General features: G+C 44.6%; 1 protein-coding gene across 2 annotated transcripts in view; it reads right to left on the minus strand.

The window, feature by feature from the left end:
* PCSK2 (proprotein convertase subtilisin/kexin type 2) overlaps positions 1–11,196 on the minus strand; it is a gene marked incomplete at its 3' end in the record, with an annotated part of 106,270 nt that extends 95,074 nt beyond the window's left edge. For both annotated transcript variants that reach the window (XM_081997686.1, XM_081997685.1), the window contains exon 1: positions 10,570–11,196. In XM_081997686.1, the coding sequence (XP_081853812.1) occupies positions 10,570–11,073 (504 nt within the window). In that variant the 5' untranslated portion in view covers positions 11,074–11,196. The remainder of the gene's footprint in view (positions 1–10,569) is intronic.
* Positions 11,197–13,527: the final 2,331 nt, after the last annotated feature.

A 13,527-nucleotide genomic window follows, 5' to 3' on the forward strand; every position in this document is an offset into this window, starting at 1 on the left:
GACACCGTCGTCTTTGTTATTTTTGTAAAGTTGCTTGACTCTGCTAAGAGAAAGTCACGGACATTAATCCCCACTATTACAATACCAGGTCCGAGGCAAATTCTTCCATTACTTATGCCATCGTGAACTGGAGAGAGCTCCTGTCAGCACCAGTACACAACATAAGATCATCACTTCACAACAAAGACTACTTGCTCTGAGTGGGTTCAGGAGCTCCGAATTAGATGGAAGAAAAAGGATGACTCAAATCTGCTTTGATGCCAGATATAATTATGAGAAAGGAAACAAAACAGCACCACCACCTCTTCCTCTTCCTACTAGGACCTACCTCATTGACCTTTCAGGCACCTGTGAAATAAGTCTTTTTACTGTTTGTTACTAGCAATTAATAAATGACAGAAGTTTATTGCTGGCAGAAATTGTGGTCAATCCAGCGTGTGCCAATATGTTATCTTACTTTTATTGTATCAGTCAAGCAAGGCAAATGTAGGTTCTTAATTAATCACTCAGCATATTTCAGCCTTTAGAGCCTGGAATACTGGTTTCCCTACCACAGTACAATATATTTAACATGAATAAAATATGTTCAAAGAGAAAAAAAGGGATTTTACAAAATGAAATTGAGTGTTGTAATTCCCATCACAAGAAAAAGGAAAAAAATCCACTTGCTGTTCTCTCTGGGTCTTACTCTGAACTAGATCTGAATTGTGGGAGAAATTGAATGGTTTTACAGCTAAGAAGAGAAAAGTACATTTGCCTGTGAAGTTTTCGGATTTAAATGGTAACGTAAAAACTAATAGACTGAAATGCTGTGAAGACCAAAATTCAGTTGATGTCCTGATCCACAACTGTCATTCCACCAATGCTAACAACCCATTTTTCCAAATCTGTAAGTAAGTTCAGGTTCTGATTTTTCACCCAAATTCAGAACTGACAATTCCGCTTTACAGCTGGTTCAGAGTAACTTCTAAATCACTAAATTTAGTTGACACACATTTATAAAATTAATCAACACAGGGAAGCATAAGGTCCCTGAGGGACCGACGGAAATCCACCAGTCATGGTTAGACTAATTCACCGTATCTTGGCTGCAGCTAAAAGCCTTGAACAGAAGCTTCTGCTGCACTCAGTGTTGCACAGTACATGACAAAGACAGTACTCGCCCATAGAACGGATTTCAGAATCACACCCCTTCATTTCACTGGTGTTTCATAAAGAGTGAACAAGAGACAGGAGAATCCTCTGTCATCAGGTGAGGGGAGGCTATGTCCCACCTCTTACTTACCCATACGAGGAAAACATTCACCTGTTTGGCTCTAGCTAGATACCCAACACCCACCTAATAACAGTACCAGTTTCTCTACTTAATAATAATAACTAAGTATTTATTTGTTGGGTTTCAGGTTTTCACAGTTTGTTTCTATACTGTAGGAGAAGGCAGCTCTGACATACTACCCTTTTACTCATCAAGTAAGCAAATAATCTAGTTCAGTTTTAAGTATCTGGGACACACTTGCTGACTGGTTTGATGTAAACAGTGAGGTCGCTCTTTTCATTTCCTTTCTGTGGACAAAGAAGTTAAGAATGTAACATTTACACAGAAGTTTTGTTTGAGAAGGTTGGTAATACATGACAAAGAACATTATGTCCCAGTTCACTCCTGAACTGAGTAAACGAGAGCTATCGCTACCTAATTTATTTGTTTATAATCCCAGTGTATAAATGGTAAGACTGGGCTAGCTTGTAATTTCCTTTTTAAGGTCCAAACTCCCACTGCTTGCTGAACACAGCCAGCATTCAGCTGAGTTAGACTTTTGAGCTACTGTCATAAAACCATGACCAAATTGGATTTCACGCTGGCCGATAAGCTGTGTGTGGTGGCCATGCAGAATTTCACAGAACACACCACCAAATTCAGCTGTCTCTGAGACAGCACGCTCTGTCCCAAAGCATGGCCTGGAACCGCTGAGCCAAAATTAAATCTCCATTTCAGTAGTATAGGGTTAGCTTTTTCAATGAACTTATGAGAGTTAAATGTAGAGCTTGCCTTGATTTACAACAAGAGCAACACACCAGACTGCTTCAGGTTACTTGGAGAAATCCTGTCTGACAAATAGGCAAGCAGTTCAGCTTCTCCCACTGGAGGTCTGTGATGGATAGAAGCTCTGGGCTGCTCACTGCAGTATTTATAGCCACCATGCAGCCAGCATCCTGTAGAGACTTGACCCACTTAATTATGTGAAAAAGTTGAAAGAAAAAGAAAAAAGAACAGGGTTTCTGACAACTAGGATAGCATTACCAGGACAAAGGTAAATTTTAGATCCATTAACCACAGCACTGAGTTTGTTACTACAGCTCTCAAAGAAACTAGCCACCCATGCTACAGACTGGAACTGCACAGAAGCATTTCCCAGGTATAATATTTTAGTAAGAGTTGGCAGAATTATCATTCATTTTAGCATTTTGGCTTAATTTTCAGCTCACAGAATTTTCCATGAGCACATAAATAAATTCTACACGTTTCAGCAACTAGTTTGTAAGTATATTATTATTTATTATAAGCATTTGAAACTTGAGTTGCATGGATTAATTTTAATTGGAATAATTCCATAGATGGATGAGGGAAAGGGTCACATGCAAACTCCTCCTTAGCTACACTATGAAGTATTACCAGTACAACTATTCCAGGAAGCCTGATGCTTTTTCTTTTTGTTGTTAGTTTGGTTTTGTTGGTTTTTTTTAAATGGTCTTTTAAACGTGGTCTTACTGGTAAAAGCTCTAGTTTAAACAAAACTTCTGCTAATATTGTTCTGACATAGCATGAGTTAAAGATGTTAGCACTCCTACACTGACAGTAACAGCACTGGAATTGCATTTGTTTTCCCATTTTAACTACATCAGTACAGTTACAGCAGTAAAAGTTATAAGAGTAGGTAGGGTGTTACACCTTGTCACCTGTCATATTTTATGGGAAGCATAGAAGGCCATCTTCCACCACACAAAGGTTGGTTCTTCTAATAAGAAGACATTGACATAAATTCAAGCACCCTACAATGCGCCTCAGTGCCTTTCTGAAGGAGCCAAACCTAGCAGCAGTCAGTCTCTGGGTCCATTTGCCTGCTAATAAACAATGTCAAGAATGCCACAGGTTCTCAAATGGAAGAACTCAAACTGGGAGTGAACTGACAATTTCTTTCGGCCTAGAGTTTTCATCTGGAATTGAACACCCAGTATAGAAATAAAATGCTCCACCTCATTTGCAGTAAACTAAACCATCTGGTTCTGGTTGTAGGAATAGCAATAGGATCTGTCCACCTGGCCCGATACCAAAAAACAAGCCTTCAAGACAGGGTACTATTACAAAAACAGTTATCCTTTTGCTGCACAGCTCTGCAACCTCAGGTCTGGGGACAAATTAAATTTTGGTGTAGGTAATAGCAACAGATATCCATATTAGTTCTTAGAAATGGCTCTCAGACTGCTCTCAATATATGGAAAACCTACCCAGACAACTGAAGAGCTTTGAACAGGGCCCCACATGGAGCCACAGCATACAGGATCCCAAAGTTTTAATACATACAGGCAATGAATATATCCATATGTCACTGAGTCCAGAAATAGCCTGGAAGTAATCTGCAAGAAAAAGCTATCTGGGCAGAAGGGATGGGATCCCAGGCTGACAGCAGGATGGTGATACCACACTAATGATCTTTATTTAGCTAGTGCTGATATTAAAGTAACACCTTTGACTATAAATTCCATAGCACAGGTCCAAAACAGCTAAGGAACTGGTGGACTCGAAGGAAACAGAGCAAGAGATCTGTTTCCTCTGTAACAATCCTGCCTCTCCCAGTGCAAATCCTGAACCTCTTTTGTGCGGCACAGAAATTTCCACACGTCATCATGATTCATTTACACAGAGGTGTACAAGGAAGAGAAATAACCTGGGGAGCTGAAGTCACTCCATGCAATACTTTGAAGGGATTTCACAAAAGTAGAAAAAGGAGCATCACCAGCTAGGTGATCACCAGGTTAGGAGACACAGTACAGGGCAACAAGCTCTTTCCTGCCACCTGTCAATGAAGAACGTGTGGCTGCTCTGCCAGTGATCCCTCCGCCTCACAGGTACTCTCTGGAGCAGGAGCTCTAGGAAAGAAGTCAGAGGACTGCTGGTCACTTCTGGTTTCCATGGTGCTATGCCACCTTAAAACCGCTGGCCAGGGAGGCTGGCTCCAGTCTGGTGGTGCGCAGGCAGCCTCTGGCACAGAGGAGGCTGGGTGAGCTGTTCCTGCACCAGCAGCTTTGGCAAGGTGTGGGAAGGAGCAGGCAGCAGGTGACACTCCCCAGCATCCATGCTTTGAGCTCTGATGCTCCTCGGCTGCTTAAGCCCCTCAGACCCCATGCTGCTTCTTGGAGTGGAAAGCTGACCCTCATGCCTTCACACCACAACAAGCTTTCATCGGGATGGCACTTAGGGCTAGACTGCAGGGCAGCAGGCTAGTACACACCATGTTCAGTTCTGGTGTGCTGGATCACAGCATCCTGGAGTTGCTGTTTGCTTCTTCATATGTTTTCTCTATTTTTCCCCTTTACACTGGCAAAACTAAATATAATTTAAATGAAAACAAATAACTGCACAGCCCCAGTTGGGCTGCAGCATCAAAAAACAAGTGAAAAAAGAATTACTCGCAGCGCATTTCCTGGGTCTCTACCACATGTTCAATTTTGCCAGTGAGTTCAAGCATACGGAATAAATAGAATTATAAATGCAGACAGCTTTATAAATAGCCAGAATTTTGTATCTTTGTGTTCACTGAGATGTAGCCCTGTAAACAAAAGAAAACTTATCCATAAAGGTAAGGTTTAATGTGCGTGTTTTGTCGAGAAACAGAACGACAAACATTACTGTATTCAAAACAGTAATACAGCAATTACAGGAGGGATCTTATAGTAGGGGAGTCTGACCTTATTTTACATTCAAATAATAAATGCTATGAAAATCTGATGACGTAATTATTTTATACCTCAAACAGAACACTCACCACCAACAAGCAATCAGTTTCAGTCCCTGGTAGAGAAGGAGCTCTACAGAAACTGGGTTAGGGATGTACTTCAGCCTGTGGTTTACATTCTTCTTGTTCTTGATAGTTTACAGCTTTCGCATGCATAAGCGAGTACATTTAAGTAACGGGGAACTTTTTTTGTTCTGTGTTAGCCAGTTATAGTGTTTGCTCCTGGGGCTGTTTCTGCATCCAAGGCAGAATGCAAAATAAAAAAAAAACAAACCCAAAAAGCATCATTTTGAAAGAAATACACTATTTTCACGTACGAGACAAACTCTCTCCCAGCACAGCGAAACTCTTATTTAAGTCCACTAACATTCCTCTCGAGTGTAAGCAGGAGCTCTTTGCTTCCCAGTCTGTGCCCAGTGACATGCCTGGCCTTCACCTGCCAGGAGCTGACCAGGATCCCTCTGAAGGCAGATGGCTGCTCTCTCAGCATCTCCCCAATTACTTTCTTCCAGGGCTTTTCTGGAAAAGGGAGCTCTCCATCACCACCCAGCAGCGTGCCTTCCCACAGCAGGATCAAACTTTTCCTGCTAGTTAATTGCTTCTTCCTCCTAATTTAAACACATCAGTTCAGAGTATCTCTTGGAAACCAAAGCATTTGCTGTTATGGGGAAATGATCTACTGAAATCTCAGTAGCTGCACAATTAACATTTGCATGGAATTTACTTTTCCTTATTTCAGTAATAAAAAATCGCAACAGTGAAATCTAGGAAATGAAAGCTCTTGGGTTTCCTCAAAAAATTAGCATTGTATCTTTCATTTCTAAGAGGTTTTTCTGTTTCTGTAATAAAGGATTACTTTTGGAAACAAACATCCTTTCCTCTAGGCCAGGAACACAAAACTAATTAATTATTAAACACATATTAGTGCATGGAAACACTGCAGTCTAAGGCTCGATCTTAAGTCCTTGGACTCCAGCAGGCCCATGTGGGGTGGCCCAGGCTCTCCTCCTCCTCACTGCTTCACCATCCGTTTCCACACTGGAACACATCTGCACCCTCCGCACTGACCTCACCTAGCCAGAATTAATATTTTCATGAGCGCCTGGGTTAGCAGCACTTGCAAAGGCAACACAGGCATGTTTATCTGTAAAGTCTTATATGTGTTTATCCATATATGGACCACCATATACGTGCACAAATTGGCTCGTTAATATATACACACACAGAGTCAGCCAGGAGCCTGGCTAAGAATTCACTCTTTCCTCTTCTTTGCTCTATGCATAGGTGTTAAGGGAAACGGAACAAAAAAAATATGTACATGTATAAATCTATACCTATAAACAAATGTACAGGCACACATTCACAGCCAGCATTTTTTACATGCACAGAATCTCATCCGACCATCACAGTGCATTCTAAGCATGCAGAAGCACAGCCCAGCACCTTAAATATGACACTAGGCAAACACCTCTTCTCCAGATTTAGGGACTGATCTCCACAGGAAAGGATTTTCAGGGCTTTAGTGTGTGGACCCCAAGATAAAATTTTCACAATCCTTGGAGGAAATGCCTGCAAAGAGCTCCCAAGTCTGCAATCCCATTATTCTGCCTCCTGGTCTGCCTTCCACACCACATCAACTCCTACCTCACAGGCTCCCAGCCTAGATGCACAGAAGTGGGCTGCTACAGCAAGAAATAGAGCTTCTTTAACTGTTAAGTTTTGCTTTCGATAAGTCTGTATTTATGCAAAGTAAAAAAAAACCCAAAGCTCCCAACATTTCATCCAGAAAATCCTGGCCAGCTCCAGAAAGCTTGGTCCTCAACCAGCAGCTTCCTAAGCAAAAATGGGAAGCAGGAAAGTCACAGCTGTTAAAAGTACCTTGGGTTTTGCAAGATTTAAAGGGATATGTGATCAAATGAAGATTCAAGAAAGAAACAGACCAGCTTTGGGGAAAAAAATTCTCCATGTTTTGAAATCCATGTTTGGTTCTTATTTTAAAATCTGAGACCACTGAATGCTCATTGTTTAAAACTCTTCACCTCAATGCTAGCAGAAGTGGAATATTTAGCTATGGTGGCATTTTGTAGATTGTTTTGGTGGTGTTGATGAAATGGAAAGAAATGTCTAAACTCTGGTCTCTATTAGGAGACCTTTCCAAATGCTTCTTGAACTCCCCTTATTAGAAATGAACTAAAAATTGCAAGGCAAGGTCAGAAAGCAGCTTTTTTCAGCCTGCATTAAGAAATGTATTCTGGCGGCAACCATGCAGGAGGCAAATAAAACAAGGGAAAAAAAAGCAGTTGTTCCTTCCGCAGTTCTCACAATTTAACATGTAGCTATTAGGGGTCATCCTCATGACTCCTGAATACTTCAAGATAGTGAGGTTAACCATGTTAAGAAAAGAATGTGCTTTATCACGGTATCTGCTTCACCAGGAGCACAAACAGATTGAAAAAACTGCAAACATTAAAAACAAAAATGAAAAAAATCAAACAGCACAGTCAGAGTTGCAAAGAGATCTGTATTCAGGATTAATTCAGGGAAGGTTAAAGAAAAACTGACCAGTGTTTTTGAGATTCTGTCTCATGTTAGGATCCTAGATTTAAACATACGCACCTGTTTACGTAACTAGCAAGCCCTTCTTAATCAATTCATCAAGCACTGAATTTAAAGTACACATTTTAGCCCCCCTGAAGTTCTGTAGTGGTGTCAGAATGATAGTAGGAAGCATGGCCAAAGAATCAATTAGAAAGAGCACCACACAGTTCATAACATTAATCTTCAAGACAATGCTTTCTCTTGTGTTTCTGCAGAAATTTGTTAAGTAAATGTAATGTGCACTTGCTCAGAGATTTATTAGGAAAAAAAAGCGCACTAAAAATATGTAATTTTAAGATCAACTCCCATGAAGTCGTGTTAGACAATGTCTGCGATACAGAGTATGCATAGAAGAAACTGCTCTCATACACTAAATCCATGCACAGAACAAAGCTGAATCTGCCCTTCTGCTCCTGCTAGGAAAGTACCTGCACTGAAATAATAAAGGTGATTATTTTCAGGCAATGGCTCTCCCCCAATATGGGTAACGGTAACTGAATTTGGTTTAAGTATAACTCCTTACATTGTCCAAACACTATGTGTGGTTGAAGTATGAAAAGATCGCTTCTCCTTATGGTACAATTTTTTTTTTCCCTTGTATTTTTTGAGCATTACATTAGACAGCGTATCTACACGTGGTACTTTCCCCCGAGAGTTTATCACTAACAGCTCTGTTTCCATACACACATGGCCACATTCAACTTTCTGCACTGTCGTTACTGACATGAAAGCTGAGTCTGCAGACTGTAAGCAGAGACGCTAGACAAGCCTGATGATAGCAAAACAGATTAGGAGACTCTTCAGTTCAGCAATGCTGAAGAGACACGGGAGTAGATGGCACAAGCTTCTATTAACGCCCCACTATCGCCACCCAAGCCCCGTTACAGCTTTCCCCTGCAGAACGCAGATTGCTATCAGCCTTTCACGGATTATCCTCCGACACAGGCCGCTAAATGCCAAACCCTATGAACTTTCCCTATTCCCTAAAATTACTGCCTTGCAGATAGTAGGATGCTATTTTCTCTTGCATTTGAAGAGGAGGGGCTGGGAGGCTCACAAGCTTTTCAGGGACTGGGATGATGTAACCTAGAAACCTCTTGGGACAGCATGTGCTCAGTACAGGAGCCACCACCACCATCTGCCCCCCCACGCTGCAATCACACGCACATCACACCACAGCTCTGCTAGGCTTCGTTCCTAGAGACACCCGCATCCACGGGCAACAGCCCCCGCGCGGCACATACTGGAAAGCAGGTACTCTCCTCTCGCACGCCCGAGGGACTTCCCTCCAGCTCTCTGCCGACAGATGAGCTACCAAGACTGATGATTTCCATGAAGAATCTCTATGTCTCCTAATGTGTCTGAGGCACCCTGGCGAGAGGCACGGTGGAGGGGAGAGGATTGTAACAGCCCAGAAGCTGCATTTCTTCAGCTTACAAAATCCCCTTTCTCCCTGACTCTTACCCATGTGGTCACAGAATCATTTGAAAGCACTTAACAAAGTAGTAAGAAATCCAGCTCTGCACAAAGATACCCTTCCCTCTCGCTAAGGCCTCATCAGTCAGATATCCCCGGATAGGAGGGAGGGAGTACCAACAGGAGGAGAATATAAAAGGAAAACTATTGACCAAAGAGCCATATCTAAGAAGTTTCATGTAACAAGACTTAATCCCCACAAGGAATCCTTTCCCAAGGGCTTCAGCAGCTCAGCTCTGTCACTATCAGGAGAAGGCTGTGAGCCCAAAACAAAAGCATCCGATCAGCAGCAGGAGTAGGCTGTGGTCAAAGCAACAATGAACTTGTCCTCATTTCTCTAATGAGCCCCCACTGGAGTTGACACAAGGCAGCTTGAGGGAAGGAGTCTCACATCATATGCTTTTTAAATTATTTTTCTTTTTAATCGAGGTCTTAAGCCATTTCACTCATCCAAGTTCAGGGTGCCGTTCCCATTCATTTCCTTGGAAGCAGGAACAGGTTCTCATTGCATAACTACCAGAGAAAGAAAAACACAAACAAGCAGCAGCAACGCTAACACAGCTCGCTTTCCTTCCACGCTCCTCTAAGCCCAGTGCTACCTCGGCATTAAGTCTGCCCGGAATTATATTCACCAGGGCATTCTATCAGTTGCTCCCTGTCTTCACACAGATCTGACTGTACACTAAAATATTTAGAGGTCTAATTATTACTTGAATTGGAGAGACTTCTAGTGGAGCTGGGCTCCCCAGCAGCTCGGAAGAGAGTCTCTGCCACTGTGGCTACCTCTGATTTCCTGGGGAAAAAAGTCCGATGGCACTTGAAGTTTCCCAATTTTACTTTCATTAGTGATCAGCACTGATTGCTTATCACGTTTAATAGTAAGTATCTTCTTCAGTCTAGGGGCATCCTGTTTCTCTGTGAGAATAACAGAGATATGAAGAAGCCACCAGCCTCACAAACTTGAGTGTCAAAACCCCTATGAAGTCTTCCATTTAAATTGTGTGTAATGCTTCTCTATGGAGACATGGCTTTAGTTATTTTCTAAGTGCTCCGAGCAGCTCCCATCGCAGCCGTGCGCAGGAAGTCCTGGGCGGCCCTAGCCTCAACTCCCGACCCCGCAGGATGGGAGCTCAATGGGAGGATGTTTACATAGTAAGTCAAAAGGCACCAAGCTGCCGTGTGGGGAACTCGTCTGCTTTCCAGTCCAAGAAAATCACCCTTCTGGGCCGCTGCTGAGAAGCGCTTGCAATGGTTCTCGGCACCGCTACTCCTAAAATCCGCTCGGAAAGGGGATATTAACGCGGGGACGCGCCCCGCTCCGTCCCTTCTCCCCCGGTAAGTCGTGGCCAGGACCGTGCCGGGGGCCACCCCCGCGCCGCCGGGACACTCACGGCAGGACGCCGCATGCCCTCAGCCCACCGTGAAGGGCACCGCACCGCCACCACCCACCTCCCCAACGCCCCGAGCCTGCGCGGGGGCTTACCTTCCGCACCCCACCGAAGCCGTGCTCCGCCGCCACCCGCTCGGCCTCCGCCTGGCCCCCACCGTGCAGCTCCACCAAGAAATGGTTGGTGTAGACGGCTCCCCGGGCCGGGGCGCCGAGGAAGAGCAGGAGGAGGAAGAAGGCGCCCCGCAGCAGCGGCGGCCCCGCCGGCATGGCCCCGCGCTGCGCGCCCGGGGAGGCAGCCCGCCGCGCCGCGGGGAGGGCGCTGGGCGAGCGGGGAAGCGCCCAAAAGATGGGAAGGGGGGGGAGGGAAAAAAAAATTAAAATAAAAAAAATTAAAGCGGCGGAAGCAGAAAGGGAGCTGGGCGGCGGGGACCGGCCGGGCTGCGAGGGGCTCCTCCGGGGTGCCGGTGCGTGTGTGTGTGAGAGCGCGTACGTGTGCGCGCCGCCAGCGCTGCGTTCCCAGCCCCTCCTCGCCTCTAAGTCGGCGGCGGCCGGAGGGAAAGCACCAGTCGGGGGGGGTGCTGCCGCGCTGCCAATCATGGGCGACGAGGCTCGCCCCTGCCCCCCCGCGCCCCTCTAACGTCTCCCCTACACCCCCCTCTACAGACCGCACCCACACCTCGCACCCACTAACACGCCTTACACACCCTTCGCCGCCACCCCCCCCCCCGAACCCCCACCGACCCCAGCTGCACCCCTACATCACACACCAGTCCCAGTTCAGCACCCACAGCAGCCCCTGCCTCACTCCGTGCACCTCTTTCCCGTGGGCCGGGGAGCAGGAGGGATGTATGATCCCGAGCAGAGCCAGACGCCCCAGAGCAGGAGCCAAGAGGCAGGTGGCTGTAAGGGTCAGGAGGGGTGCTAAGGATTTTGGCAAAACGCACATGGCCAGAGCCAGCTTCACTTTTGAGCTCAGCAACCACTCCCTTCGAGCTGGCACCCCATGCCAGCTGCCCCCAGGGCAACGGGCACCACATCACCCTCCCTCTTTCTGCAGAAGCCCAGGCCGAGGGACGTGGCAGGGCAGCCCTAGGAGAAAGGCAGGTAAAGCCTCAGGCCCAGGGCCCCCCACTCTGACCACGAGTCCATGCTGCCAGGCGGGTGGAACACGCAGGGATCCAGGCAGGGGCCCTGGCCAATCCCCAAACGTGAGTTGGCAGGGAAATCGCTGGCAGCACAGCACCTAGACCTTCCCTGTGAAAAGACAGCCAAGGATGGGGAATGGGTGACAAGCCCTAAGGGGAGGGAAACTCAGAGCTGTAAAAAATAATCTGCCAAGTAGAAACAAACAGCACAGAATATGCAAGGTATAGTTTAGCTTGTTCCTACAGCTATGTTTTGTGACAAATTAACAAAAAGGTTAATCGTTTGATGGATCCCTCAGTGGTCCCCTAGAAAAGACTAGGGACACAGAAAGCATGGAAAGTTAGTACTGCCTTTAAAACAAACAAAATGATAGATTTACTGTAATCCGTTCTACAAACAGTCAAAAGTCTTTAAGTACAGAACTTCAATCAATCTGGGAAAACAAAGGAAAACAGCAAAGATCACGAGTGAGACTCTTCTTCCATTATCCTAAAATGCTTTAGAAAATGATAGAAGAGCTCACTGCATGATTGTGAATCTAAATGAGCATTGGTTTGTCATGACAAATTATTGATTTCCTTCCTCTGGATAAAAGAAAATCCCTATTCAAACAGAAGAGAAATAGTAACTTGGAGCCTGATCCAAAGCCCATTTAAGTCAACAGAAGTGCTGTAAATGAATGACTGATGTTGGGAAAAAAAAAATCAAACACGAAGGAAAAGTAAAACATTAGAAATGGCACAGCAGAAACGGAAAACATCTTTGCAGCCTCATTAAGAGACTCTGTCAATAGAATTCAGCTTTTAGATGCCTGTTCTAAGCATAGACAGTTATTAAAAAACAACTTTATATGTTATTTCTTAAAGCCAAGTTGTTTGTTTTCATCAATATTCAGCAACACCTCTCCTCACAACACCTCTCCCAGTATTAAAGCAGATCCTGCTGCATGATGTGTTTCCAGGTGACTTGGGGCCCCACGAGACTCTGGGGTCAGTAACACCTGCTGACGACTGCTCAACAGCCGATGGAGGCCTTGCTAGTTTCCATCCATAGCTGTTCCTCGGGATCAGAAACTAAAGGAAAATAAAAAAGAAGCAGGGGAAAGGGATTTTCGCTACTTTGAATTCCTGTCTATGAAAATATACGTAAGCCTTTCTTCCCCCAGAGGTCTTCCTTTGGTTGACATACCTCTTTCCATTTTGTTGCCAGTCCACAGAAAGAGGAACATTAATAACAAAGGCAATGGAGCAGCCCTCCTGGCTCCCTCAAATCAGCAAGACAAGATCCTGCACACATTCAGAAACTAGGACCATATCACAGGTCTGGGTGAGGAGCGTGACTCAGTCAGTCACTGTGTATCTTCTGACATCCCTGATGGCCGTCAGAGTACCGCTTTGCAAGTTAGTGCCACTGAAGAACTATAAGGCAGGGACACTGCAATGTCAAGGAGATAGCACCAACTGGCTCTCACTTATAAATCTCACAATGGCAAGCTTTGATGGTTTTGTCTATGGGATGATGTTTAAAAAAAAAAATTAAAACCACATAAATTAGGTTAGGAAAGACCGGGTTAAAAAGTCAGACCTGAATAACACCAGGAAGAAAAAAACTCAGTTTGAAGAGGCTATTTAAAGAAAAATGGTCACTGAAGTTGATGACTACAGACAGGACCACTGGGATTTCTAACCTAGTGCTTTATGTAAACTGTAAGGCTTATCTGTATTAATCTTGCTTCTGGTCTGTAGTCCTTTTTTTTCCCTTAATGTACCAATCTTGAGTTAAAAATCAAGACTGATTTATTACAGCCATTGTGGAAATGTTCCAATGATTTCTTACCATTTACAAAAAGTTGTAACTGCCTCTCTTTAAAATACTGATTGGTCCTGCACTGACTTTCAGGTGTTG

This window comes from Phaethon aethereus, assembly GCF_964289735.1.
Source record: "Phaethon aethereus genome assembly, chromosome: 3".
Lineage (NCBI taxonomy): Eukaryota > Metazoa > Chordata > Aves > Phaethontiformes > Phaethontidae > Phaethon > Phaethon aethereus.